Raw genomic sequence first — 27,163 nt, forward strand, 5'->3', positions numbered from 1 at the left:
CTGTACAGATGTAAAAAGGTTTGCAAACACAACTGATGCTCTCAGGAGGAGAATATGAGGTGTCTTGTAAGCCTTCTTGCAAATCCATTAATCATTGAGGATAAAATGGTAAACTTATGAAATCAGAACACTTTTAATAAAACTTCTGACAATATACATATACCCGATACAACATCTTACAATTGAAAATGTTGGTTAAGGCAGCTAACAGACCTTTTTCTCTCCCCTATCACACTCAACTGGGAACATCTCAAAGGGGTAAACTACTTGGTTGAGGAGGCTCCCTCTTTAGGCCACAGACAAAGTAACATTCAGAGCCTCAGTGAACTCATGCCACAGAGTGCTACAAGATGCCAGTGAGACGATGAGGTAAAAATGCACAGTGACTACTTTAAAAAAAAAGTTCCTAGCAAATATAGCAAAATTCCTTTTATCTGTAAGTATTCAACACCTGTGAGATGTTATGTTCTATCATGCAGATCAGCATAGAAATAGGGGTTATTTTTTTAAGTAGATGCTATTCATCAAGTCAATTAGGCATCTGCAATTAGAACCCCTATAAAGCGTGCTTTAATGCTGCTCCACGCCCATTGGAAGGAATGAAGCTGCACAACAATGCATCTCCTGTATGAACAGGTAGTCTGTTCAGCAAGTATTTAGAATTGTAACACTGGCAACCTGAGCCACAAATTGAAGAGGCAGAGCTCAAAAGGCCCAGTACTGTGCTACAGGTAACACTATCTCCCCTCTCACCTCAATTCAGGAGGAACCAAACTAGTTACTTAAAGGCTGCATTTTTTTCTTAATTCAAATGACTGCAATGAGAAGGCAGGAAACCAGTTTGTTACATTTATCCAACAGCATTGAATTACTACATGGGCTGTAATCTCTTCCTTTTGTTTTTCCCCAGCATTGGGAGGTTTTAAGTATAATCATTTAAAGAGCTATACTTAAGATTTCGTTATTTAATTTTATGTGCTCACTAGAATGTTATGTTAAACTCCAATATGTACGTTGCCCATTCAATTTTACCTTTCACACAATATTTCTATGAAATAGGCAAGCTGCAGACTATATAAGTTTACCTAAATCTCATGAGTGCTTTAGTAAATGACACACTGTCCCCGTTAAAGTGATGAAGACTTTATTTAAACCATCATTAGGCAGATTAATTAAACACACAACACTATTTTATGAAACGTGCAACTTGATTAGACTACATACCTTTAATTTTTCAATTAACAGCTATGACAATCCCTGTTCTGATGAATTTTCAGATGCATTAAACATACTTTCTTAAAATTGATGATGCCCAGGAAGACTGCAGCATCTTTATCACTGAAGTTTACTCAGAACGGGTTGGACAAGCTTCTGTCAGCACTGACAGAGACATAATCCTACCTTAAGGGGACAGAGATGGATCAGATGACCTCCTAAGATTCCTTCCAGCCCTGATTTCTATAATTATTTACTTCTGAAGAGCTTCCAGCCATTTCCTCTCCTACAGCAATCTATCAATGAGATTGCCTTCCTCGTAATTTTCTCTACATCTATGACTACCGTTTTTTTCCCCATTGGTATCTTCTGCTTTTCACAGGTAAAGCAATAATTGAAGAGAGTTAGGCTATTTGTTGTACACAAAACTCTCCTCACATTTCCATGCTGAAATACCTTTCTGTTCAGCATAGAGCTTTAGACTTCATCCTCAGGAACCATGTTGACATGACACATGTGCAGCAAGTATCCATATAATTATTTTGAGGTAGATGCAAGTATTAACACCTGAAAAATTAGTCACTTTATAAACAGCATTATTTAATTCCTTTCTAATTTGTGAACAACACACAAGTATCCTACACATTCTACAGATAGGAAATAAAAGCAAATATAGTTTTAATGACCATTATTCTGAGCTGCTGAACACTTCTTGATTCCACAAAAAGTCAATTAATATTGACCATTGCCAACATCTTTGGAAACTGGGTTGTAGGAGTCCTACCCATTGCCACATAATGAATTTGAGAGAAAATAAGAACTATTTTGGCTGAAGAGGGGCAAAATTTGGTATTTTTTGCAACTGATCCATTTAAAAGAAGCCGAGTTTGTTTAGCTAACATAATGGAAAAATACACACTTCACAATGTAGCAATAGAAAAATTAAATAAAATCCATTTCCAACGGTATGAGTTTGAAGTATTTTCTGGTCTACATTCTATAGATATATAAATATGATAACCTGTAAAATAGGCCTGAACATCCTACTTTTCATGGATTTGTAATAAAATAAAAGAATTCCACCACTACGATGTTTCGTACATTGTGCATTGTACACGCAAAAAGCTTTTTCTCCAACTACTAACTTTCCCTTAATCCACCTTCCACCATCTTTAAAATAATTTTTTGCTGACATTTAGATTGGAAACTCATGAGTCAATTTTAATTCTTATTTATAGACTTCAGAAACAAGCAAAGTCCAGGCAAGCCTGTGTTTGATGTTTCTAAAATATCTTCCAGTATTATTTTCTATAAGAGGATCCCCACCTTTTGAAAAAATTAACTATCCTTCAGGCATGTCTTTGATGTTATCATGGAAGACCTAATTTTACCTAACACGGTGCGGGACATACTGACAAAGGGCTAGGCATGAAAAAGACTGCCTAGTGGCAAAATTATCTGGCCCCACCCAGCATGCATTCTAAAGCATATCTTCACTTGCACGAAGAAAACCAAAACTTTAAAATCACGTGCTGCACATCCCAAGAAACTAGAGAAGGGGTCACTTAACATTATCCTCTACATTAGAGCTCTTTGTTTGTTCAGTTTTTGTTGTTCAGACATGCCATAAATTGCCAGATCCCATTCTGTCAGTACTTCCGCATTTATCTGCAGTTGACATCACACCAACTCTGAAATGAACCACCAAGAGTTAAAAAAAAAAAGTAATAAAAAATAAATATTATTTTTCATGTGTTTTGGAACACAATATAAAAATCATATTTCATGTGGTTACACATACTTTTTTAATGTAACAAAATGCTACAGTATGGTACATCTTTCCTTTCAGTTGCCAAATTGATAGACGTTCTTCTGTATTTTTGTTTGTGGTGTTTGGTTTTTTTGTTTGTTTGTTTTTAAGTTACTAAGGTAAAGCATCAAGACCCAGTGTTGCAAATTGTTGAGTCAAGACTTTCAGTGTGAGGTATGAAACCTCTATACATTATAAAACAATTACTCACAGTTTTTGAAATTAAGAAGTGATGACACAACTGGACCTAAATGGACAGACCTGGAACTGTTTTGAGGCTGGTGGAAATGACCAAGGCCACTGGAATGGTCTGGCTACAAAGATTCACTTGCATGACTAAAGCTCTTAATTCACAAAAACTAACCTACCTTTATTCCAGCCTAATATAAATACTGTTTCAGGTATAAGCATATGCTTGTTGGAAGATTCAGTCAAATACTCTTCTAATTCCATCCAAAAGAATGGATTCTGTGACTTAAGATTGGCCGAAGAAAATCTTAATTTCTTATGAAGGTTTCTCAGCAAAACATTTTGTGAATACTACTTGTGAATCAATATTATAACAACAATATAAATGTATGGTGCAATAATTCATCTTTACTTTGAGTGTTATTAATGCCCTGCACTACTGAAGAATGAGCAGACACAGTCAATCCATAGTAAAATTGATATCACAGGTCACAAAATATAATGTAAAAATAAGCAACTCTATTCTAATTTCTCTTGAGAAAATTCAGCACACTGAAACCAAATAAATAATTTTCACTTCAGTAATATTAATCTGCAGTGGTGCAGATTTGCACAAGCTAGAGGAAATAAACAATGTGATCCATTTTAATGTATCTGAAGTGACTAAATCCAAAGGCAACAAAAAAACTGACCCATTTAATAACTTGATTTGGAAACTTTGAATCACAATCCATTAAAGTAACATTTAAATATTTCCTAAGCAAACACAGATCCCATTTAACATTGTGTTACTTTTTCTTCACTGACCTAGCAAATCTTTTACACTTGTTGATAGTTTAAATCTAATCCTGCTAAACCAGGTTTAGGAAGTCAATCTGTAAGGGTCATTTCTAATCATCCAGTCCAACTTTCTGCTTAAAATAAGACATTAAAAATGTATTTGGTTCCATGCAGACAGAGTGGTACTCTGCTTCAAAGCTTTCCTGTGATAACAGACAGTCTACTGTGAATCTAAACTTTCACAATTTACCTTGTACTTCTTTGTCATGACATTCTTTCAGTTTGGACCACAATTCCTTGAAGAAATCTCCAGGAGGTTCCGCAGAATTAGGGCTCCCACAGCTCCCTCCAGATGCATTCATCTTGCTTTTTTCTGCTCCCAGCTTTGTTGACTTATTTGCAGAACAGGCTCACTCTCACACTTTAAATTTGAAATTACATAGTTACGAAGTTGTTTCTGAAGACAGGTGTATGCCTGTAATGACAGATCAACAACGCTTATGTTTGCATTTCTCAGACTGTAACTTGCAGCCATGGATGAAATACAATGCTTACTGCCTATCCTTGTCAAGTTGTACTTACATACTGACAGTCACCCTAAATGTTTGGAAGATGCCAAGTATTTTGCTACAAATAATTATAAACTAAAAGAATTTCCCCCTCTTAAACAGCTATCAACTTAAAATTTCATTAAGATGCTTAGAAGTCTCTTTTTCCTAGGTAAAACTACAGTAAACCAGAACTGTTTTCCAAAATCTTGCTGTCAGCAAAAGCATTTGTCAAAAGTTTTGTCAGAGATATATTTGTGTATACACACCCTTTCCATAAACATGGATTCAAATGACACCTTTCTGCAAAGAAAAGCTCACATCCCCTTGAAGTCTTCATGATTCTACATTAAAGTTATTCCCACTCCTTGATGAAAAGGAAATCGGAAATTAATTTCAAAATTTATAAACCTCCAAAACACTAATATTTGAGGAGAACTATCAGACAGCTCTGTCTTAAAAGCCAGACTGCCTACACAACTCACAACTCAGAAAAATCTTATCCACAATTCTTATTTGTTTTGAAGGGTTTCTCAGCACAGATGATGCCCTCAGGTAAACTACAGCGGAAGCACAGCACTGAGATCTGGGTCTGAGCCAAGGAAAGATTCAATTCTATCGGCACTGTGTGTCCAATTTTGAAATACGTAATCTCTTTGTCCTTCAGCTCTCTGTGTGTAAAACCAGACATTTAAAGTTTTCCCCATTTGACGCTGTCAGTTTTAAACAAAGACTTTTGAACAGGGACTGAATCATTACCAGGTGGACAGAGCTATCTCTATTACTCTGTAATATAAATTACAGTAAGAAAGAAAAAATTGAAGGCATTTTGTACTATTCCTAAAGTAGCAGTGTGAACAACCAAACCACAATGTCTATATAACAAATAAAAGAATCAATTGCAATTTTTGAGGCACATGTTATAGTCATAATTCAGACAATACAAGGTCTGCAGTCAGTCAAGAAGCTGCATTTCCTATCTTGAAAGCCTTCAAGTAACTTACAATATCTGAATGCAGCTACTGGCTTAGCTGGTCCCCTAAATTCACTATGACAAAATGTTTAGTCCAGTGGTCAGTGACCTAGTGTAGGGCCTAGGAGCCTTGGTTCTGTTCTGCTTTCTCATATCTGTGTGCACAGTCTTAAGCAAGTCGCTTTTCTTTCAGTATGGCTGTCTCTAAAATGGGATAAAATTAATGAGATAATGAAACAAAGCGTTATTCTCAACAACAAAGCAACACTTGAACTGTATGTTTCCTATAGTATAAGATACTTAAATGCTACAGTAACAGAGCTGACAGAACATTCAGCAACCATTAGGTAAGAACACATTTGCTTTAACACGCTCTGTCTATAGAAAATTCTGTGCCTACTTCAGCACATGGTTTCAAGTTAGCTAATGTTCTTATTTTAAGACAAGTTCTTAATAGAAAATAAAATTACCTTTTCAAATTAGCAATGCCTACAATTCTTCAGCAGAAGTTGAACAGTAATCTGCTTGCATCTTTGCAGCTCAAATGCTCCACTTCGTGTGCGGTCACATTAAACCATCTTACAATGCTTCTTTGTGGAACCAATTGCCTAGTGACATTAGGAATCTCTTTTTAAACTTATTTTTCTGCCTTAAAGCACAAATATCTCAGAAACTATCTTTTTCTCTGTCAAGTGCTAGGGCAGTGAAATCAACCAACTTGCTCTCTTACTGTCTTAGATTTGAGTATGTCAGATGAATAATTTTCCATAAAAGGGCATCTGACTCTAGAATTACTAAAGGCTGTCCCTACTGTCTTTGGTTTTGTCCTTTTTTATTCCTGAAAAAGGAACTGTAACAAAAAAATGTACAAAACTTGCCCAGAGTTTCTGCAAATGATCAGTACATCAACTGAATACAAACAGGGGAAAAAAAAAAAGAGCAACAGTTTTTCCCAAGCTTCACCTCCTTCAAGATCCCAAAATAATACATTGCTTTCTACAGGTGTTCAACTTGTCTTCAAATAGAGGGCCCCCAACAAGTGCAGAGCCTTTGACAGGTCTGAGCAGTTGCACAGGTGTAAAAGACATTCAGTGATGTCAGCTGCTCAGCTTAGTCTCCAGTCCTAAGAAAGGATTTTCCAGTCCTTAGGAAAAAAAACAAAAAAAACAAAAACAAAACACACACACACACACAAAAAACAAAAAAAACAAAACCACAAAAACAAAAAAAAAACCCAAACAAAACAAAAAAAACCACAAACAAACAAAAAAAACACCTGAGCTGGATGCACAGACACTTGCAGGCAGGGAGAGAGCTGTAAGCTGCCTGAGGGGGGAAGGAAGCGCAACAATGCCAGCCCCTCTCTCCAGTGTCCTGCTGCTGTAGGCAGGCAGGGAGTTGGGCCACTATCTCAGATGGGGCTTTGTTCCTAACCCTCCCGGCTAAATCTTTCACAGAATCACCTACACATTTCTGTTTCCGTCTTCTTCCAGCCACGAACTTCCTCCAGCATCGCTAGACTTTCTGTAGCTTCAGAAAAGACTGCCTTCCTACACACACACATCACTGGCGGTCAGCACCGGTAAAGCACTGACGCTGCTCATCGTAGTTACACTTGGCCGACAGCAACACACGGCCTCTCTGTGACTGCAGAGCACACAGCTTCCTGAACCCTGACCCTCACCAAAAAGCCTCAGCACCGGCTGCTCTTACAGATTCGGCTCTCACGTACCACCCGGCGGTGACTTTTTTGGGTTTTTCCCTTTTCCCTTTGCACAAGCGCTATGCAGGAAACTCACTCGTAAGACACGCCGCGGTGCTCTGAGAAATCCTGCCATGACCAGCGGCTGAGAGCTCGCCAGGCGGGCGCACGCCCCCGCGTCTCAGCTCCCCGCCGGCCCGAACGGCAGAGAAGGGGTCGGGCATGTCCCGCACTCCTGAGCGGCGGCCTCCGAAACGGAGAGAACGTGCAAACGGGCTCCGCTCCCGGAGGAAGGAGGACCAGTGTTTGCAACGTGCTCCGCGGGAACCCGAGCGGACTCGGGGCCGGGGGGAGGCCCCGCTGGCGGCGCGGGGCTGCGGCGCAGCCCGTCACAGCGCCGGGCCGGAGCGGAGCGGCAGCCGCGCGCTCGCGGCCGTTACCAGGAGGCGGCGGCGGTGAGGAGAGCGCGCGCCGTTACCTGGTTGGCTCCCAGCGGCTCCGCGCGAAACGGCGGGAAAAGGGAAAGCCGGGGCCGCGCGCCGCTCCTTGGGGGGCGGGGTCCGAACGGGTCTCGCGAGGCTTCCGCGCTGCTCTCGCGAGAGCAGCTGCTCTCCGGCCCGGGGCTGGAACTGCCGGCCCTGCGGTGCTGGGGCCACCACCGTTTCACCATCCGTCGAGTCCAACCGCCGCTGCCTCAGCCCTCATCCACTCAGCCTGCGCCTGACCCGGCGTTTGGGACTTCCAGAGAGAGCGGCCTGAGAAGAGCCAAGGAGACCATCCAGGTTTTAGCAGGTGGCAAGCGCTGTGGAGAAGCAAGGGTGTGTGCAAGAGCCTGCGTTAAAGCAAATGTTGCCCATACAGGGGGAGCCTACCTGGAAGAAGGTCTTGATGGTTTCAACGTAAAGAGGATCTTTTATATTCCTGTGGTAGATGTGGCCTTGCCAGTATTCAGGCTGTGCTGCAAAAGCTACCTTTTCCACAGGATTTGTACTCTGCTGATTGCTGGAGTTTATACAGAGAAGATGTGTTTGCAATGCTTTCCCCTCACGTATTGATCTTAACAGGTTCCGTGGGTTTGTCATTATAGCATATGATGCAACAGCCTGGAGCATATTTCTGTCATTATGAAAACCTGTAGGCCCATATAATAGTATGGTATAAGGCAGCTAAACTTTTGTGTCACTTTTGAGATTTTTACCAATGTAACTATTTTGCTCAGATGGCAGGTCAATGTTCTTTCGTTCATTGGGACCAACCCTGCTGTCTGCCATGAGAGAAGCCTTTTGATTTTTAGTTTGTAGTTGTCCTTAGTAATAGAAACAAAACACAGCTTTTTACTGTTACTATTCTGCCTTCACGCAATTCAACTGGGCCATTTTGGTATTTATGTTAGCACCTGCAGACACAGCTTAGTCGCATGATTAGAGGACACAACGGTGATTGCTTTGCAAGGGCCAGTGCTGCAAACCACATACTTGCTATATTGTTAATAGCAGTATGAAAAAAGTTAGGTATTTATTTAATTAATTAATTATGTAATTAATTAATTAATAGGTCAGGTATTTAATGATTGTTAGTAACTGTTCTGTCTTACTCTTTTTACATTACTCAGATCACTCAGATGTCCAGCAAGTATCACAACTATAGAGCTACAGTGTAACTAAAGCTGAATCTGAAATACTTTTTAACATTTTTGAAGTATTTTGAAATACCAACAGACAGGAGTCAAAGACAATCCATGATTAAGCACACTTTAAATCTGTTCACCTTTGTTGAAAATACTCTTGGTTTCTCTCCAAATATGTACCTTGAAATGTAAAGTATTTTGAAAAATATGGTTTTTAACTTTTCTGCTAATTCTTCATCATTGTTTAGCCACTTATTTTTCAACTAAAATAAAATAAAAACAGTGTTCTGCAGCTCAGCAGCAGATTGCTTACATTGTAAGTTTGATCCATTATCGTATCAGTACACAAATGGCAGAACTAAAATTAGCTATGTCTTATGGAAGAAACAGTCATAATAATTGGTGATAGACACTCCAGTCTTCTTAAATAGTATGTGTTGCCAGCTTTTTATTTTACCTTGAAACTCCTATAATCTAAAAGTTTGTGACGTAGGAAAGTAATTATTTCCTCAGAGGTAATAGAAATAGATGTCTTAAATATATACACAGACCTGGTAAGTAGCAATAAAATAGACTTCCTGTCCACTGTTCAGGTATTTTATAATAAACTGGACCTTTCTGTTTATAGGAAGCACTTTAGAAAATAATTATGTCATCCATTTTATTTCCCAATAAACTGTGTGAACAGTTTATGTTCACATTCTCTCATGTTGAACTTTACAGCATTATACATCCATTGACTTCTATGGTGTTATCTACTCAACAATAAGTGATAATGGATTAAGACCAGCAATTGAACTTTGCCTTTATCTCCCTTCCAGATTTATTTGATTTTGTGTATTCCCTAATCACATACTTGGCCACCAATTACTGAACAGATCCCTGGCTCATTAAATGTACTAGAAAACTAGTGAAGAGTCTGATATTCCATATTCACTTATGCTGACTGTCTTAAGCTGACTAGTCTAACTGGAACTGCATCTCATTCATATCATAAGAGTAAACACACACACCTAGACAATAAAACTGTGGGAAAAATTCTTCATCGTTGTTACACTTGAATGGATACGAAACTTTCTATGATGTTATGGCTCATGTCCAGATTTCAAAATAACCTTAATATGACACATTAAATTGTGTGACAGAATACTTATCCATGAGCAACTCGGCAAAAAGACAATCTAATTTAATCTTAGACCAATTTAGACCTGGCTGGTCTGAAATTTTTAATCTTACTCCTAGTGTGTGAAGCTGTTGATTTTCAGTTATGCTTTAGCGGCAATGGCTTCCTTCTCGATGTTTACCAGCGAATCAACTTATGACTGAATTTCTCTTGTAAGAGTACTGGACTGTTGCAGCACAGATAAAATTAAAAATAGCCTTTCATTTCCCTCTCTTCCTTTTTTGTGGAGTAGTACAGAGACTGCATTTGTGTTTCTAGCCATTCAGGTATCCGAAGGTGACCTAGCTCACTGCATTTTTAGACAGAATAGGGTTAAAAGAGATTAGCAGAAAACTTACTTTTTTTGCTTCTATTACCTTAAATTTAGATGTAAAGATTAAAACCAGCTTTGAGTTACACTGGGGAACTCCAATGTAAATATTTTAATTGCTTTAAACACAATGGTAAATATATCACTCTTTTCCTCTATATGTAAATATATATAAATACATATACATATGCATCTATATATGAAATAGTGAAGTCCTTATTTATTTATGTGAGATTTAGTAGATTGCACATATACATACATGGGCAGGGTACTCACAACCTCCTTGACTTGCAGATCTGCATTGGGGGCTAAATATATTGCTTAATTCTCTAGTCATGTTAATTTGATGAACTTTATGTTGCAGTTGCCAAAAAGGACTTCAAAGGAGCCCAACTTCTGATGCAGCAAATAAGAGCAAGTGGCACAGTTCAACTGCTACCTAAACAGGATTTGAACTGGGAGTGTAGGAACTGGCAGTTCTCGGAACAGTGTGATTTCTTACAGCCAGGAGGGTGCACAGAGCGCTCCACTGCTGTCTGGCACAGGTAGTTGCTTTCTCTGGAAAAATAGGGAGGAGCCACCCCATCACCCCCACTTAGCTGAATTTGATTCTTTTCAAGCTGCTTGCGTAGCCGCTTTTGAAATCAAGCCAAGATCAAATTCTCTGATGCCAGTAACATTGTTCACTTTAAGTAACCCTCTTCTTTGAAGTGCTTTCACTGCTCCTCATCTGTAGTCAGAAACAGTCAGGATTTATTCAACTGAAACTTTCAGTTCTTTTAGAGAGCGGTGATGGAGAGAAGAATAAGGTAACCTAAAGGATGCTGTTGCAGGACCCCAGTGCAGTGTTCCTGGTCCTCAGACTCTCAGCAGCAGCAGCACCTGTTTGCATTGGCTGCATGTGGAAATGTTTTGCTCCTACTGATGTTTCTCTGTTTAACATGAATAGCCTAAGTAGTTATGTATATTTATCTCAGCCTTGGAAGGCTGCTCCAGGCTTTGAAGGCTGAAATAAAAGTTTACAGTTCTGTGTACAAAATCATGCACCTGCCTTTTACTGTAGAGAGTGACAAAAATTCAGGATAGGTAAACAAGGAACAGAGAAACAACATATGGGAAATAATATTTTACTTACCTTTGAGAAAAAAGGTCCCTAATGGCCACTGCCCTTCCTGCTCCCCCCGCCCCCCAAAAGGCAGCTGTGGAAAAGCCAAATAAAGCAGAACACATAAACTGTATAAAGAGAGGATGGCAAGCAGTATTTTGAAAAACTGATTTATTTGGTCTGAATTCTTAAAATGTGCTATGTTAAAATCCTGTAGATGTAGAAATCCAAGCTGTCTTGTAGCATTTTATAGGCTCTACAGACAGTCCCTGTGCAAACCATACAGTTAAGCCAGCTATAATCTTTTCTTTTTAAAATGGTTTATTCCTTAGCAAGTTTTTCTTTCATATTTGATAGCAAAATTAACAGAGGTGATAAAAAGTTAATGCTTTTTCCTGATTGGTAGTTTTAGCTTCTGTGAGAGTGCAAAACTTTCCCTATGTTCTTTTCCATTTTCCCACACTTAGAAGAAAAAAAATTTACACATAGATACCGTGCTGCTAATGAGAAGGTCATCTCAATCTGCTATTCATTGAGTTTTTAAGCTGCTCAGGAGATCTTTTTATTGGCACTCTACAAAAGAATTATAACATTCATTTTTGCATCAACTTGGAAATAGCTGGCAGTAAACACGTCCATAATGGAAGCTTCCTGTTGTGTGACTATCATAAAGTTTTACATAATCCTGTATAGATATTTTGTATCTAGTGATTTACGTCCACTGAAGACACTATTATTATTTTTTTTAGTATCATGAAAGATAATGGTATTTTTTTCACTTAAAGACAGATAAAATTAAGATTTCCAGGGTGATGAAAGTAGCTTTGTGAGGGTTTTTAAAAATGTAGTTACACAGATGGTAAGAAGATTCACATTTACTTAAAGAGTTATTTTGTCCTAGCAGGCATGACAAAACCTGTCTTCATTCCTTTCTATTCAGCTCAGTAAGTACTTCTGTGCTCCAGTAGTTAATCAGTTACCAGATTCCACAGCTTTTGTTTTCACACTGTTTAATTTTTCTTATTTGACACAGAGCCTGTGAATGGATTCAGTTGCAGATACAGGTACAGCTTTCAAGTCTGCCTACTCTTTATGATTAGGACTGCTTTTTGTTACCATTGCCACCACCGTTACTCCTTCTAAACAGGTACATTTCTAGTAAGTATATGTAAAGAAAGCAGTTAAGAATTACAAGTACATTTCCTATCTTACCATTAAGTCCATTCCGAATATGTAAATCTAAGTTTAATTTGCTCACTCCATAAAACTGAACAATTAAAAAAGTTAGTCTGGCAAGAATTAGTAACCACATATCTTACTGTAATGGCACTATGCCTTGTCATGACAGTGCTGTTGTGAGATGTGGATTATAAAAACACTGTATAAAAGAGAAGACCAACAGGCAATATTTAAGGGATCTGCTCAAAATACTAAGTCATTGGCAATGAAGCTTCTGTCTCTCACTCCCATGCTTAGTTCATTGAACTGTCTCTCCAGTAAACACTCCTGCAGACAGAGCAGCTGATGTTGAGCTGCACACAGAAGGGTCAGAAAGCTGCACTCACACAAATCCTGTCAACAAGTGCCATAGAGACTGGCAATACTCAGACACATTAAGGAGAAAGCCATTATATCACTTCAAGCATAACAGAAATTTTTGCTTAAGGTTATCTTAAATTAATGTTAAAGAAAGACTTTCAAAACTCACCCTTCTGTTTGAATTGTGAAAAGTTCTGTTCTTGATCGGGGTGATAAATATTTACTATTGACTTCCCCTCCAGCTATAAACCTCAAGTGTAAGTAAGATGAGGAAGCCACTGTGGACCACACTAGAGAATGCCGAGAGGAGATCTGCTGCACCTAAGATATATACAATGTGCAATGGATAACCTAATATGCCTTTCATTTAACTGGCTGGGCAGGTTTCTGCATTCTGGAGAGCATGGAATCATACCAGAATTTGTTGGCATAACAGGCCCGTCAAACCGGTTCCCTGGGCGCCCAGGAACCTGCCCAACCAGTCTGCATCAAAGGCCGGCCCAACATGCTGCAGCTCAGCTCTGCTCAGGGAGGCTCCTTACACGGTGAATTATTCACGCCTCTGTCAACTCCCAACATACTACTCAGAGAGAATGATGTAGCCTCCAGCAAAATAATTTACTGAGGGGTGGGGGAGTGATACATCCTTGTTAAGTGTAGCAAGATCTTATTGTTATAAATTTTCTTTCATTTTATATGCAGATGCACTAGGCTAGAGGTCTTGCCCAGCATGAGTACAAAGGGAACCAGGAAAGAAAATGCCTTTTTTTTTAAATAACACTAACCCTTCGGACTTATTATAATCAAATAGCACCAAATCTTTAATGTGACCAGCTAAAAAAAAAACCCCAACCAACCAAACAACAAATTATGCTTTAATTCAGATTTATTTCCAGTCCTGCTTTGTTTCAGTATACCTACTATATTTATGGGATTCAGCATGGCTTTGTTACATGTGGGTGACTTCGGATGAGCCCCAGGTCAGTGCAAGCTCGCCCTGAGTTACTGCACAGGATATTTCAAGGTGAAACTGGTCAGAGAACATGGAGTGTGTAGGACATGCTTCCACAACCATGAGGAACTACTTGAGCGGCAACACCCTTCTTCTCTGAAGGATACAGCAGCTGCCCTGTTACAATAGCACATGGGCTGCAGCAGCAGCTGCGCTGCTTCTTGTTCATGGCTGGGGGGCAAGAATACTTGCACATCAGTCCTGCATATAGCATAGTTGTTCAAGCTGTAGGTACAGACCAGGATATGCCCCAACAGAAGCCTGCATCTGTGTAAACTTATTACTTTTTTTTTTTTCTCCCCCAAGTACAAATATAGACCATAATTTTTAAAGCTCCGACTATGTTTGTCAGAGATGTTGACTAAAATCACTAGGACTTGTAGAAGTTTAGCACTTCTGGAAATGTGATCATGGGTACATGCAATCAGTCTGCTAAACCTATGTTTAGGCATGTTCCTTTATTTTTTATTTAGGCACCTGAAGTTAAACACTCAGGCTTGAAAAATTGGCTCCACCGAATGTTGTCAAAGGTTTTGAGCAACTTTAGAAACATGTGTTTGTTCATAAAATGATCCTACAGTGGTATCATTGATCGTTTTTTTAGATATTTTCTTACACATTTTAATAATAGTTACTAGACAACTAGTGGTCAGAACAGGAAGTTACCATCAAATTCAACCAGCATTGTGCAACATGGGCAATTTTTTCATCATTAAGTGAACACATAAAAGAAAAAAATGTTGATATTTGAATATACTCTACTCAGATTATTTTACTCCAGGAAAGTAGCTCTTCCTATAAGACTACATCTTATGACAGCCTTGAAAGGAGGCTTAATTCTGGAGAAGGCAACTGGATTACTAACTGAGCTGAAATGACAGATGTACGCTGTTTGTGCTTGCAGTCACACCACCGTAGGCTATGATTTCATACAGTTAAGCAGGGCTGGGCTTGGTCAGTACTTGGATAAGAGGTTTACAAAAAGTCCGCTGCAGGAAGTGGTTTTGGTGATTCAGGAGGCTATACTGAATAATTGGACATCAGTGCCAGATGTGATAGAGACATTGGTTTCTGGATATGCCACAGTGTTGGTGCCATAAAGAATTGAAGTTTTTAAAGGCTCTGAAGCCTTTCCACGAGTACTACATCTTGAACTCTGAGAAGGTACTATATCTGCCTATAATTTGTTTATACGAGTGTCGCGTAATTGGATAAATGATGTAACTGATTAACACAGGTAAATTGCCACCTAAAATAGCTGTTCAACTATACAGTGTGGAAAAAGTTCTGCTTTCATAATGGACTTAAGGAAGGCTGTTGTGCTTCAAAGCTGGTCTACTTCCAGCTATGTCAGCTTGTCTCATAAAAGGTACTGTCTGAAATGTTATGTCCTGCTGAGGAAAGATCATTTTGACTTTTTAAACAGGTAGAGTAGATGCCATCTTTCTTGATACCTTTTCTCCAGATTAAAACTGGAGCCTTAAAGTGAATCTGATGGTGTGTTTTTAAATGACATTGGGCTTGCCATTTAACTGTTTACTGGAGTCTGGAGAGTATAGGGATAAAAGGGATCTTCACTATCTCTTCCTTTGACTTGGTAGCCTGAAGAAGAGTTTGGACACCCTTTCTGCTCTCCAACCTCTTGCTCCCCAAGCCAAAACCACCATGTACACACCTTACAGATTCAGCAGGGGCTTCTCATGTAGGGTTGCTGTCAGGGTTGAGACCTTAAATTAGGCTTTTATATTCACTTCCACAAGTTACAGAAATTTTATTTTTCATTAGTAAAAAAGCAAAGGTATAGGACAAAGAAGTCATTGTATATATCAATACATTCTTGGATAAACATCACTTAACTGTTGTTCTTAGCCTTGTAACTCATAACGGTTCTATAAATACATAAACCACAGTAATAAGTCAGACTTGCTCAGGGTTCTCTCTGAAAGAGCTTGCTTTCCCTCCTAAAGAAGGCAGTATAATTATCTGAAGTACTGTATCCTCTCTTATATCAAATATAATTTCCAAGAAAGGGATCTCACAGATGAATTCTCTTTCAAATCAAACCTATTATTAAACACTTTTCCAATTGAGAATAAATTATGAGTTATTTGCGATCTCCAGTCTCAGTCAAGAAAAGTCACACAATGCTTCCCTGTGACCTTTTCTAATTTATAAAATGATCACATAAAATCTTCTTCAGGAGAAGAGGCTCAGAGAGGTGCAATTCTGAAAAGTAAGACAATCTAAATGGTGCAGGCTTCAACTTGTTCTTATAGTGAAGGTATGCACAAACATTCATGTCTACAAGTATTCATTACAGAGAGTTTACAACATACCTCCCTGTAGCTATCAAAAGCTGCTCAGTACTTCACAAACAAATTCAGATAACACACATGCCCCCACACCCCTATCAGAGTTGGGTAATATTTCTCTCCTCAACTGGTTGTGTAGCAGCACAAGGATGGGGAGACTGTTGCTTCATAAAGAGCATATTAAAAAATAGGCCAAGTCCTATCTGGGACAGGGAAGGGAGGTAGAAGCAGTTGATTTCTGACCTAGAGGCCAGCCAAAGAGAGAGCCAAAGGATGCAAATGCAAACTAAAGCTTTTTTTCTTTATTTTTTTCTTTCTTTTTTTTTTTTTTTTTCTGAGCAAGAACAGGTTTAGAATTTGTTACAACTAATTTGCTGATGACAACGATTTCTCATTTACCTCAGCTGAGACAGCAGGGCATTGGCAGAATGTAAAAAAAATTCCAAGAGCATTATCAGTATTCTCACTGCAAGAGTAAGCCTGATGTAAAAGCTTGGCTATTTTTCTTTGAGAGAGGAAAGCCTTGTAACATTGTTCTTCATGGTGTCAGTCTACCTCTTTCTTCACAATTCTCAAGACTCTCTTTAATGGTTGGTCCAATTCAGTAATTTGAGAAGGGAAATCAGTTTTGTGAACTTTTGGGTGTAGAGAGGTCTCCCTATGATCTGTAATGCTACAGGAATGTTGTAAGGAAATGTAAGAGAAGAATTAAATCCTAGGAAATTCCAACATTCCCTTCTGCTCTTGGAGAGGAGGAGGGGGAGAAAGGAAATACAAACAGAAAGTAGCAGAAGCACCTCAGACCATGACACTGGAATGGTTACTCTGGGACGAGATTGCACAAATGGCTGGAATCTCCATTTTTGTTTCATTCAAAGAAGTCTTCCCTACAAGTAGTCTTTTCCAGCACTCTTCTATATAGAGAGTGACTGGTTATTACTTATTTCAGAAATGACTTCCATAGAAGAAAGGGTCAACATCTCTTGTCATTGGATTTTCTTCTTGTCTATTGTATTTGAATTATTATTGTGAAGTATTGCAGCTTATCCTCTAATGGGCAGGAATACTTTGCCTTTTTTTGTGGAGATTAATCTTTACTGAAGTATGAGTATTTGCTATAAAGAGACTTATAAAGCAGAAACCAGAGTGGTATTGCTGTAATTGTTTGGAGGTCTGAATAATATTTTTTTTTCCTGTTATTGTCTTCTTTTTCAGATGATACTGTATTAAGCAACAGGCTTCCTATGTGGAGACATGGAAGCATAGGATATCAATGACCTCACAGTTATCTTTTCTGATGCTGACATGAGATACTTCATTTCTCCATTTTGTATTCTACATCTTCATTTTTTTTAAACATAAGAACTACTTTCCCACCTCATGGTGATTTAGCTCGTACTTAGAACCTCTTCTGCAGTCCTTTGTCAAAGACCTTGGAAAATCCAAGTAAATTATCTGCTACTCATTTATCTGCTGTTTTACTAATACATCAGATAGTTTTAATAAGGAGCTACAGTCCTCTGTTGCAGGAGGCTTGCTGAAATGTCCTTAGCATATTAAGTTTCTCTTTTTGTTTCATACTGCTAATTGTAATAATAGTTTAAAACAAGCTGTTACTGAAGAAAGGCTCACTAATATTTCCCAAGATTATTCACTAGGTCTATTTTTTTTTAAAGAATATATATTTGTTGCTTTCTGGTGCTTTGAGTATTAGTGAGAAAATATGTTTTTGGTTTGAAACTTGATATTAGTGAGACAATATCTTTTGTTACAAACGTAAAATGCCACTTTGTTGTTAAGCATCTTCAGAATTCAGAACATCAAGAGAAACCCAACCACTCTTATGTTCTGTTACTTCATTCAGCAGTTTTTTGTTGCAGCATTTTCTGTTCCAATATCTACAGCTTTGTTGATCTCTCATGTTTCTTGTACTTAGAAACAGCGAAACCAGGAGAGTATTGTGAAAATACTAAATGGAAGTAAATGTAGGTTCCAACTTTGCAAAAGAAAAACAGACCTTTGCAATTAATATCGTTCAGGTGAAATAATGAACTTCTGAAGTCGGAAGGAGCTTCGCTAGTGACTTCACTAAAACCAGATTTTAATCCTCTTATGCTACCGTTTCTGTATGATTAAAAAAAATCAAACAATCTTTTGAAAAAAATTAACCATTCCAGAATATGCTTCTGGCTTGAGCTATTAAGGGAGCTACTAGCTTTGTGAAGCAAGAGGGAAAGATAAACTTGAGCAGGCTTTTCCCCTGTGGTGCTAATCAGTACACAGAATATAGGACCATGTTGTATTGTAACATGAGAATCCCTTTCAGGCCTTGCATAATACAAACAGCAAATCAAGACACCAACCCATCAAGCCTCCAGCTTTGGCCTTCAGCCTGTGACTTAAACCGTAAGTATGCTTGTATCAGTTCAGTGCATCATCCAGCAGATCACTAACTGGCTGTAATCCCGTGACCATCTACCTCTGGTGGGTTCTGTGGGAGAGGTCCAGCAGCGTCCCATTGCAATAGGCAGGAAAACAGACTGCTTAACCATGCCTTGTGCTCAATAAAGCTGTTAAGTGGCAGACTCCCCAGCTGCATTGTAGGGTTTTTCCATTGTGCGTTTTGCCTGCCAAATAACACCTTGTGTCAGATATGTTCTTTTGTCTTGAAATGGGTTGAGGTACTGTGTTGCATGTTAGAAAAGAGGGATCATAAGAACTTTTTTAGTGATATGCACTTCACCATATTATTTTGCTTCCTTAGTGACAGCGCTTCTAACGCTAAATCGCAGTAATTTTTCAAGAGGTACTAATGTATGTCTAGAATAAATAGGATAAGACCAGCATTGCTTCGTCAGTCTATCTCCAAAATAGCTAATCTGCTTTTAAATCCACTTTTCAAGGTACAACATGTTGAACTTAGAAGACGCTATGAGAAGGCATGCTGAATCTGAAGCTGATTGTTGTTTCAAAAGCAGTCACTCTCAGAACAATCAAGTAACCTATAGGAAACCTGAGGAAACTGGTGTTAGTACAGCTCATAGGTCTGATTCCTTAACAATGTTCTGTGTTTCTTATGGATATCCATAATTTAAAAATTTGGTATTTTCTCATATTCCTTTTGTTTGCACTTTGTGTAAAGAGAAAATAACTTTTGAGCCCCTTTTTTTGGTCTTTTTTGTCATCATTTCTTAAATTCAATTTTGTGACCTCTAACAGGTATTGCTGTCCCCACTTAAATATCTGAGAAATTATTTATGTCTTGGCTTAATCACACTGAACTAAATTAATTTCTGTTAAAATAAATGTAACTAAAAGGAAGATGCATTGGGCCTACTTATTTCATCTGATCTCCTCTCTCTCATTTCTTCAGCTTCTGTCATCTATGGGCAGTAGCTTATATTCAGCAAATACAGCGAAGTCATAACTTAATTGCTTAACCTGTTGTCAGCTCTCAGGACTTTAAAATGAAAAACCTCACACCAGTATGGCAGCATTATTGAAATGGGATGAACAGAGGGGCTTGTTTTTATTCTTCATCCGGTATTTCTTCTTTATCCTGTTTAAAATATAGATTAGCTATCTCCTGGGCGATTCCAGGAGGAGGCAGCTTCTGGCATTCGGAGGGGAAGAGCAACGGGAGGTAGCAGAAGGTGTGGTGGTGCCTTGCCCCAGCACAGCTCCCTGCAGAGCTTCTGTCCCCCTTCCTCTGCCGAAACAAGCAACTGGAGCTCTGATTCACACGAATGGCAGAGGCTGTCGCTCCTCTTCTCGATTTATCCCAGAGCCAAGTTTGCCATCGTCTCCCAATTGTGCCAATGAAAGCATTTGTCCGTTTTCTTTGTGGAGAGCATCAGTGAAATAGTCTGGTTAAATATTCTATAGTTTAGCAAAAGGAACTTTTAAACCAAAAATACTGAATTAATATAATAGCGCAGCCCCATGAACCCTTTATTAGGGTAGCTGAAGCACTGGCTAACCTTCACAGGGCAGGCAGAAGTGATTGGCCCACAGGGTTATTTTTTAAACAAAACATATGTTTCATTTTTGAACAAACCCATCAGTGGTATCATGTTTGAGGTGGCACATGCTCAGACCTTTTCAGTAAGTGAAAAGGATCAAACGTTTGGGTAACTAGCACATGCTCAGTGACCAAAACCTTATTTAATATGATATGAATGCCGTTCAGGCCTTAATTTCATGAGGAAACTGGATAATGAACTTACAGCTACAAAGTAAGCACATTAGTGGAGTAATTCTCAAAACAACACAGTGCTTTTTCCTCATTCCCAACTTGTTTATCACTGATGAGATGGGATCAAATAATAATAATAAAAAATACAACACCCAAACACAGGAAAGGTAATTGTGATTTAACAGTATATTTTGTGTCAGATGTATTTTCCTCCCTCAGGAAAGCTGTATAGCTAAAACATAAACTCTTCACCTGCATGGGAAAGATTTAAACTTTGAAGTGATTCTTCATTACATGCTGCCGGTCAAGTTTCTTTCTGCAGTGTGGTTACTGTGTTACACATAACACCACAGTATTTTCAATGCTCCAGTGATCAAAAAAGAGAAGTACAATACAGACACAATGTAAGTATTGTTTTTATGTAAATACTTCTGAGATTCTGAAAATTCCAAGGGAGGAGGGAATTTGCCTTAAGGAAAGCATATTTTTTCTAGAAGTTCCATAAGCTCCTGACAGAAGGCAGTTGTGTCAGGGTTGATGGCTCTAGGTAGCCTTTGTCGGAGCCCCCACCTGAAGCATGACCAGAATCCAGCTGATAGCTCCTCAGGATTCTGAACCATCCTGTCTGAGAAAACAGATACTGCAAGATATTGTTGTAGAAGGACTTTTTAAATGATTTAGTTCAGCCAGACCAAATTCATCTGCAACCACTTCTATTGATTTCCATTCCTTATCACCTAAGCTAAGCCAGGAAGTCTAGTTTGAATACGAACTTCAGTAATCAGACAACTTTTTGGATTTGCTCAGTGCAATCAATTTAAAATCTCACCTTTCATCAGCATGTCTGACATAGGAAGATTAAAGAGAAGTAAACTAAGGCGTGAATTTACAGCACTCTAGCTACTTTGCCTTAGACCCTTCTGAACTAACACTTGTAGTAAGTGTGTGTCCTACTTTCAAAGAGGACTAACTAGTGAGCTCTGATGGCATTCCCTAGTCCATTTGGCAGTTGTTACCTTGTATAATTGACACCTAAGTTGATCTACTGGAACTTGCTCATATACCATGTGCGAGATTCCTTTGTGTTCTTCCATGCTGAGCACAAAGTGGGCAGAAATGTCAGCAAGCCTAACCTGGACCATCTCCTCTAAAACTGGTTCTTGTACAGGTAAAATGTGTAAATGAATTGGGTGCTATGTAATTCAGGTATCTGAAAGGGACTGTCCTACCATCCCTTGTGCAAATTCTCTCAGCATTTTCTTCTTTAGGAAATAAATAATGTTTTAAATACGCTTTTCAAAAGTAAAATAATTGGAATTTGATCTAGAGTTGTAAAATGGGCCTACTTGTAGAGTGTGGAGTCCTTGAGTGTTTCTGTTCGCAAATCAACAATGCTGTTTTCTTCTTATATAAGCATCTAGAAATGCAAAATCAGAAGATGCTGGTGAAGCCATTCTTTGTTTGGCCCAGCACTGAGAAAAATGACTCTGATGCACCCTCTAGAATTAACATAACCACATTTATAAAGAAACCCACCCCCCGCAACAGTCTATTTGTAGCCAAAACTAACTGGTAACAGTCACTCTTCTTAGCTGGCCCAAACACAGACTCTCCACCTACCTTATAGCTGGGCTGACTCATATGTAGTCAGAACTGGATAGTATTTTCTGTAAAATGGTGGCAAATACCTAAAAGACAGGAAAGAATAGTGTCTAACAAACCCCTTTTGAATTCAGGAGATGAAAATGTGTGAACTAAATGAAAATCTGAGAGAACACCTTCCCCCACCCCAGGCAATTTGAAGTACGTATGGAATAGTGAACAAATAGTGTCTTTGTACCTCCGGTCATATATTTTTTCTGACACTCATGTCCGTAGTTCACTCCTGGCTCATACTCAAGCAAATACAGGAATATGATTAGTTCTATGAACAAATACCAGGGACTAATATTTGAGTTATGCTTTAAAAGGCACCGAAACAAAAGCATGAAGTGTTAAAACACATCTGAGGTATTGATCTAGGCTCTGGTACCACTTAAGCGGACTTAAATATTAAGATACAAAATATTTGACTAATGAAGTGCATAAAATTGTTTTCCAGCCTGAAAGAGATGATCTCAGTTTAAGTGAGGGAATAGTTTGTCCTGTTGTACTTTCTCCTGTTGATTTGTTGCTCTTTAGGTTTTGTGTTTTAGGATTCTTCGAAGAATTGCATCTATTTATTCTGTGGAGGCACACAGAACTGAGGGGTGAAATTCGTCCCTCTCCTTTATAAACTGGGCTGGCAAGGATTCTGCTGCCTAAAATGTTGTGCTGCAAGGGAAAGGGAGTGCTTGGTGTCTACACAGACAATTGCTGCTCCTCCTGTGCAGCCAGGTACCTAGCTGCTCCTCAGGAAAAGGCTAACAAAATAGATGGATGGTGGCTATTTTGGGGTGTAAACAGAAGGGAGGGAGGGGTCATAACTCCTTGCAGGAGCAATATACTACTTCCACTTTCTTCACTGCAATAGCTAGAGTTAAACCCTCAGCTCTTGAGTTCTGTCAGCACATGCGAGTTACTTTATCCTGTTTTTTAGGGTGCCCAGATTCAACTTTCCCATACCTGCTGAGAAGCCCTGGAACAGCCCAGTGTCAGCAATGCTGGTTTCTAAGAATTCAGCACACTTGTATACTTACTGCTCAGATTATATCTTTGTTGTTTTTCCAGTCATGTCTGCCTCTTATATTTTAAACACAAAGCAGTACAAGGATTAATGCAAGTGGAATGCGAGTACTGGAACATGGCCTATTTGTTATAGGAAACTATGGTTACGCGTTACTGATGATCTGACATAGGCTCAATTGTCTGAATTGCAGCATAAACCGGGAAACTTACCTTTGAGGAAATATAAACCTTTTACCAATGGCTAATCTCCAGGTTGTTTTATTAATGTCAGTGAGAAACAATAATTCAGTGACAGAAATGTGGTAATTTTTTTTTCCTCGTCATAGATACTCTACCTAAGTCACCAGTAATACCAGGTGAATTTTCTTCAGAAAATAACTTTTTTTCTTTTTTGCATTGCCCGTAGCCATTTACAATACCAGGCAAGAGGAACAGCACCAAGTAAAGGCATTCTGGTCTCAGTGAATTTCATGGCACAATGGGGTTGATTTCAACTGGAACTGGCTTAAAAACTGAAAATGGTCACTTTGGTTTCCCCTCTCTTCTTCTTGAAAGTTTGTAGACCCTGTTTGGCCCATTCCTGGGTTGTGAAAGAAAGTGAAAGCTCAAGCATGCCCTGGCTCCCCACCACCTTGTTGACCTAAAAACTGGGCAGGATATGGCCCAGCCTCTGTAATTTTGATCAAAAAGCCCTTTTTAACATAAAAAGAAGTTTATTGGTGGGACAGAAGTTACTGCATTGAGTTGCCTTGCAAAGTTTCTTTTAAGGGACACCGAAATTACTGAGAATTCAAATAATACTTAGCTTCAGTAAAACCGTGGGAGTTTCCGTCTGCCATAGGCATGACATAAAGGTTAGACTGAGCCTCTGGGGGTGAGGGGTGTCAGGAGTGATCAAGGGCAGGGAAGGTGGACAGGCTGCTACATTTTGTTTTGCTTCAGGCTTATGACAGCCCTATTGCAATGCCGCTTGGAGACTTGGCACCTTCTCTTTTTCAGCTGGTGGAACGAAATAGTCCACTTCTTCTGGATGCATATGTGTGTGTTGTGGGAACAGAGGGAGCAAGGGCAGCGCTGAAAATCCCACGGCGGATCACAGAGCACACTCCAAAGCACTCGGCTGATGAGCTGCAACCTGTACGGCAGCACCGGGTGCTGTAGTTGTTGCCAAGTGTTATTGAGGCCAGGGTTGGAGAAGGCAGCGGCTGACACTAGTGGTAGTATTGAGGGTGCGAGTGGGAAGGAGGGCACGGGAACAACAGGGATGACAGCTGACACAGCAACTGCAGTGTGAATCAGTGCAGGAAGGGGGAAGGAGTTTGGACAAGAACACAGACAATTTGGATTTGAGTTTGAAAGGTTTCTTCTCATGAAACTAAATGCCTGCTGCCACTTTCTCTAAATATACTTGCTGTCAGGAGAATTTATATTGTTACCCAACTTCTTATGAAGCAGTTCACCAATACTGGTCAGAGGCAATCTGCATATTCAATTTTTAATCTTGTTTGTGTGGGGGAAGTGATCTGCACCTTTGCTAAGCATATTGCAGTCCTCAGAGAAACCAGACAATTCCGACATCTGAAGAACAGTTTCCGATCATCAGCGTTTTCAGCAGTATCAATCAAGCAGCATGCTTAAGAAATCAGGAAAACATCTTTATCCAAGCAACTTTTTCCCCATTTCTGGGCTGGTTCAGATTTTTCTCTGATTCAACTCTGGAATAGTCACCTTATGGTGATTGTTGGGAAGGTTGGAAGAGTTAAACCAGGGTGAATATGGCCCTTTTGTTTGTGCTATCTGTACTTTTTGTACTCTAAAGCTCAGGGTGACACTTGATATTGTACTTAGTCAAAGCCTTTCAAACTGTGCTCTCTGTATCAGATTAATGATGCTCTGAGTTACACAGGCAGCAAATCAACCAAATCAATACACATACAATAGCTCAGGTGTTTTTTTGTCAAAAGAATGAAGAACTTGCTGTGACAACAACACCGGAAAGATAGAAATATGTGGGCAGCTGGCAGTAGGGCCTCGTTTGGACAAGTGAACAACCTGAACTAGTGTCATCTCACCTGGCATGTGACCTGAGAGAATTTGGCTTTGAGTTCTTTCCTCCCTTTTGCATGGCCCTTTGTTCATTGTCTTTCAGCAGTGACTGATGTTTGAAATCCATATGCTACTGCTACATACAGAGCTGTAGCACCAGAGGAAAGCAACCTGAGCTTTAGAGACACTTCAAAAGCAAAAGGACATAATATCTATCCTGAGACAGCCACTTAGGCAGGTCTTTTTATAAAGTTTTGCCCCTGAGGACATTGCAGTTGCCTAATTTTGAGCAGCCATTTCCTTACCTTTATTTTGAGGGATCACTCAGCTCAGCTGGGACCTCTGCACTTCCATCAAGGATGCTAGCCACCTCAATACCTAACTACTAATTCATGCGTGAAATACTTTTTAAAGAATCCTGAAAAAGAGATTAAACTGTGAAATACTTTTCAAAGAATCCTGAAAAAGAGATTAAACTGCCCATTTTTATTTGAATGTTTGGGTCTGAACAGGAAGAAGGACTCCGTTGGTAGCCTGAGGAGCTTGCTTCTGCATGGTCAGACCCCAAGCCTTCCAGAGAAATTCCAGTGGGACCATTGTTACAAATTGTTGTTCCTTATTTTTTTATTAGGTTATTTTGTTTTGTAATGCAGGAAGATCAAAAGACATATAGGCACCATAAAAGAAATCTAGGAAGAGATGCCAGTCCAGAGAACCTTGTGAAAAGCTACCAGGTGAGTGATGTCGGGGAGGCTGAGCTGCTGCTGACTGGGCCTGAGATTCCAGGGTTAAATCAAGAGAGTTACTTGTACTGGCTGCTCAGGAAAGGCAGATGCACAAGTGGAATTTTATTTCTGTGCTTCTTGTCCCTCTATAACTGGAAGACAGCTAATAGCAAGAATGCTGCTGCCTCAGATCCCTTCCAGAGAAGATGATTGCTTAAGGCAGAGCGTCCGTGAGGAAAGGCATTGGCTTCCTATTCTGTAATACTTTCCCTGATGTGTTACACAGCATGACAAATAGAACAACACTTTCATGATGTTTATATGTTTTATAATACATACTAGCAGTAGAATCAAGGCCAAGTGCCAAGATGGTTAATTAATTCCACTTTCCTGAATTACCCGTAAGGTTTTAGTTATACGTGGCAATTAACTCCTTTAAACTGTTAAACATGCAGAAAGTATTTATTACCTGCTGTCTTTCTACCTGCACAGTGGCAGGGGCAGAGAACCTTGCCGTGCGCTGCTGGCTTGGTGACACAGAAGTGACACACACCTTCCTGCTGCTGTTAGAGCCACGACGAGCTGTACCAGAAGCCCTGTCATGCACGCAGCTGCCAGCAACTCACTGCCTGAGGAGTAGTCATTCCAGGAGATGAGGCAGAAAGGGCAAGGCACCAGTGTATCATCATCATGGCTGTTACATGGAGGAAGAGAAAAGACAGAGAGCTGAAGTGGCAGGCCCAAGGTTGCCCTGAGGAGCTGGAGTCACTTTAAGGAACCGAATCCTCCATTTAACCTATGTCTCCACCCCAGGACCTACCCACAGATCTCCATGTTAAATCACACAAATCTTACAGATTTCTTTTACGGTTTAATTTCCCCCTGCTGCTAAAACAATGCCAGTCCCCGACCGTGCTTGCTTCGTGGAACTTCAAGGGCTCCGGCAACTTGAGCAAACAAGGAAAACCACAATCAAAGGCAAAACGTGCTACTCCCTGCTTGGACTTCTAGTCTTATTCTTTCTGCTGAAGGTTCCTGGTTGCTTTTTAATTATCTTAATCTGATTAGCCTTCAGTGGACCTGTTGTATGATAATGAATCTAAACTTAAACCTAACAGTCTGAGGCTGCTGCATGACTGCATAGGGTGATCTCGTACCTCCCGATCTACTTGCAGACACATTAGAGGACCTCTGTTCCAAAGCTGGTGGACTTAAATGGTTCTGG

General features: G+C 39.5%; 2 protein-coding genes across 6 annotated transcripts in view; one reads left to right on the top strand and one right to left on the bottom strand.

Moving 5' to 3' along the window:
• RBBP8 (RB binding protein 8, endonuclease) overlaps positions 1-7,776 on the bottom strand; it is a 43,827-nt gene extending 36,051 nt beyond the window's left edge. Inside the window, exons 1-3 of one of the 5 annotated variants that reach the window (XM_082045061.1) lie at positions 7,696-7,713; positions 5,986-6,123; positions 4,245-4,469 (exon numbers count right to left, since the gene is read on the bottom strand). In XM_082045061.1, the coding sequence (XP_081901187.1) occupies positions 4,245-4,356 (112 nt within the window). In that variant the 5' untranslated portion in view covers positions 4,357-4,469; positions 5,986-6,123; positions 7,696-7,713. Of the gene's footprint in view, positions 1-4,244; positions 4,470-5,985; positions 6,124-7,314; positions 7,655-7,695 lie in introns of those variants that run through there. The other 4 variants (XM_082045059.1, XM_082045062.1, XM_082045063.1 and 1 more) reach the window with 4 other exon arrangements.
• LOC309435817 (uncharacterized protein) lies at positions 5,088-19,612 on the top strand (the record flags this gene model as incomplete). The annotated part of the gene is made up of 6 exons (XM_082044561.1): positions 5,088-5,097; positions 7,458-8,009; positions 10,702-10,882; positions 12,476-12,506; positions 18,632-18,711; positions 19,209-19,612. 5 exons carry the CDS (start codon positions 5,088-5,090, stop codon positions 18,701-18,703), a joined length of 846 nt encoding a protein of 281 aa, XP_081900687.1. The 3' UTR covers positions 18,704-18,711; positions 19,209-19,612.
• Between the last annotated feature and the right edge of the window lie 7,551 nt (positions 19,613-27,163).

The sequence above is a fragment of the Streptopelia decaocto genome (assembly GCF_964273445.1).
Source record: "Streptopelia decaocto genome assembly, chromosome: 2".
Lineage (NCBI taxonomy): Eukaryota > Metazoa > Chordata > Aves > Columbiformes > Columbidae > Streptopelia > Streptopelia decaocto.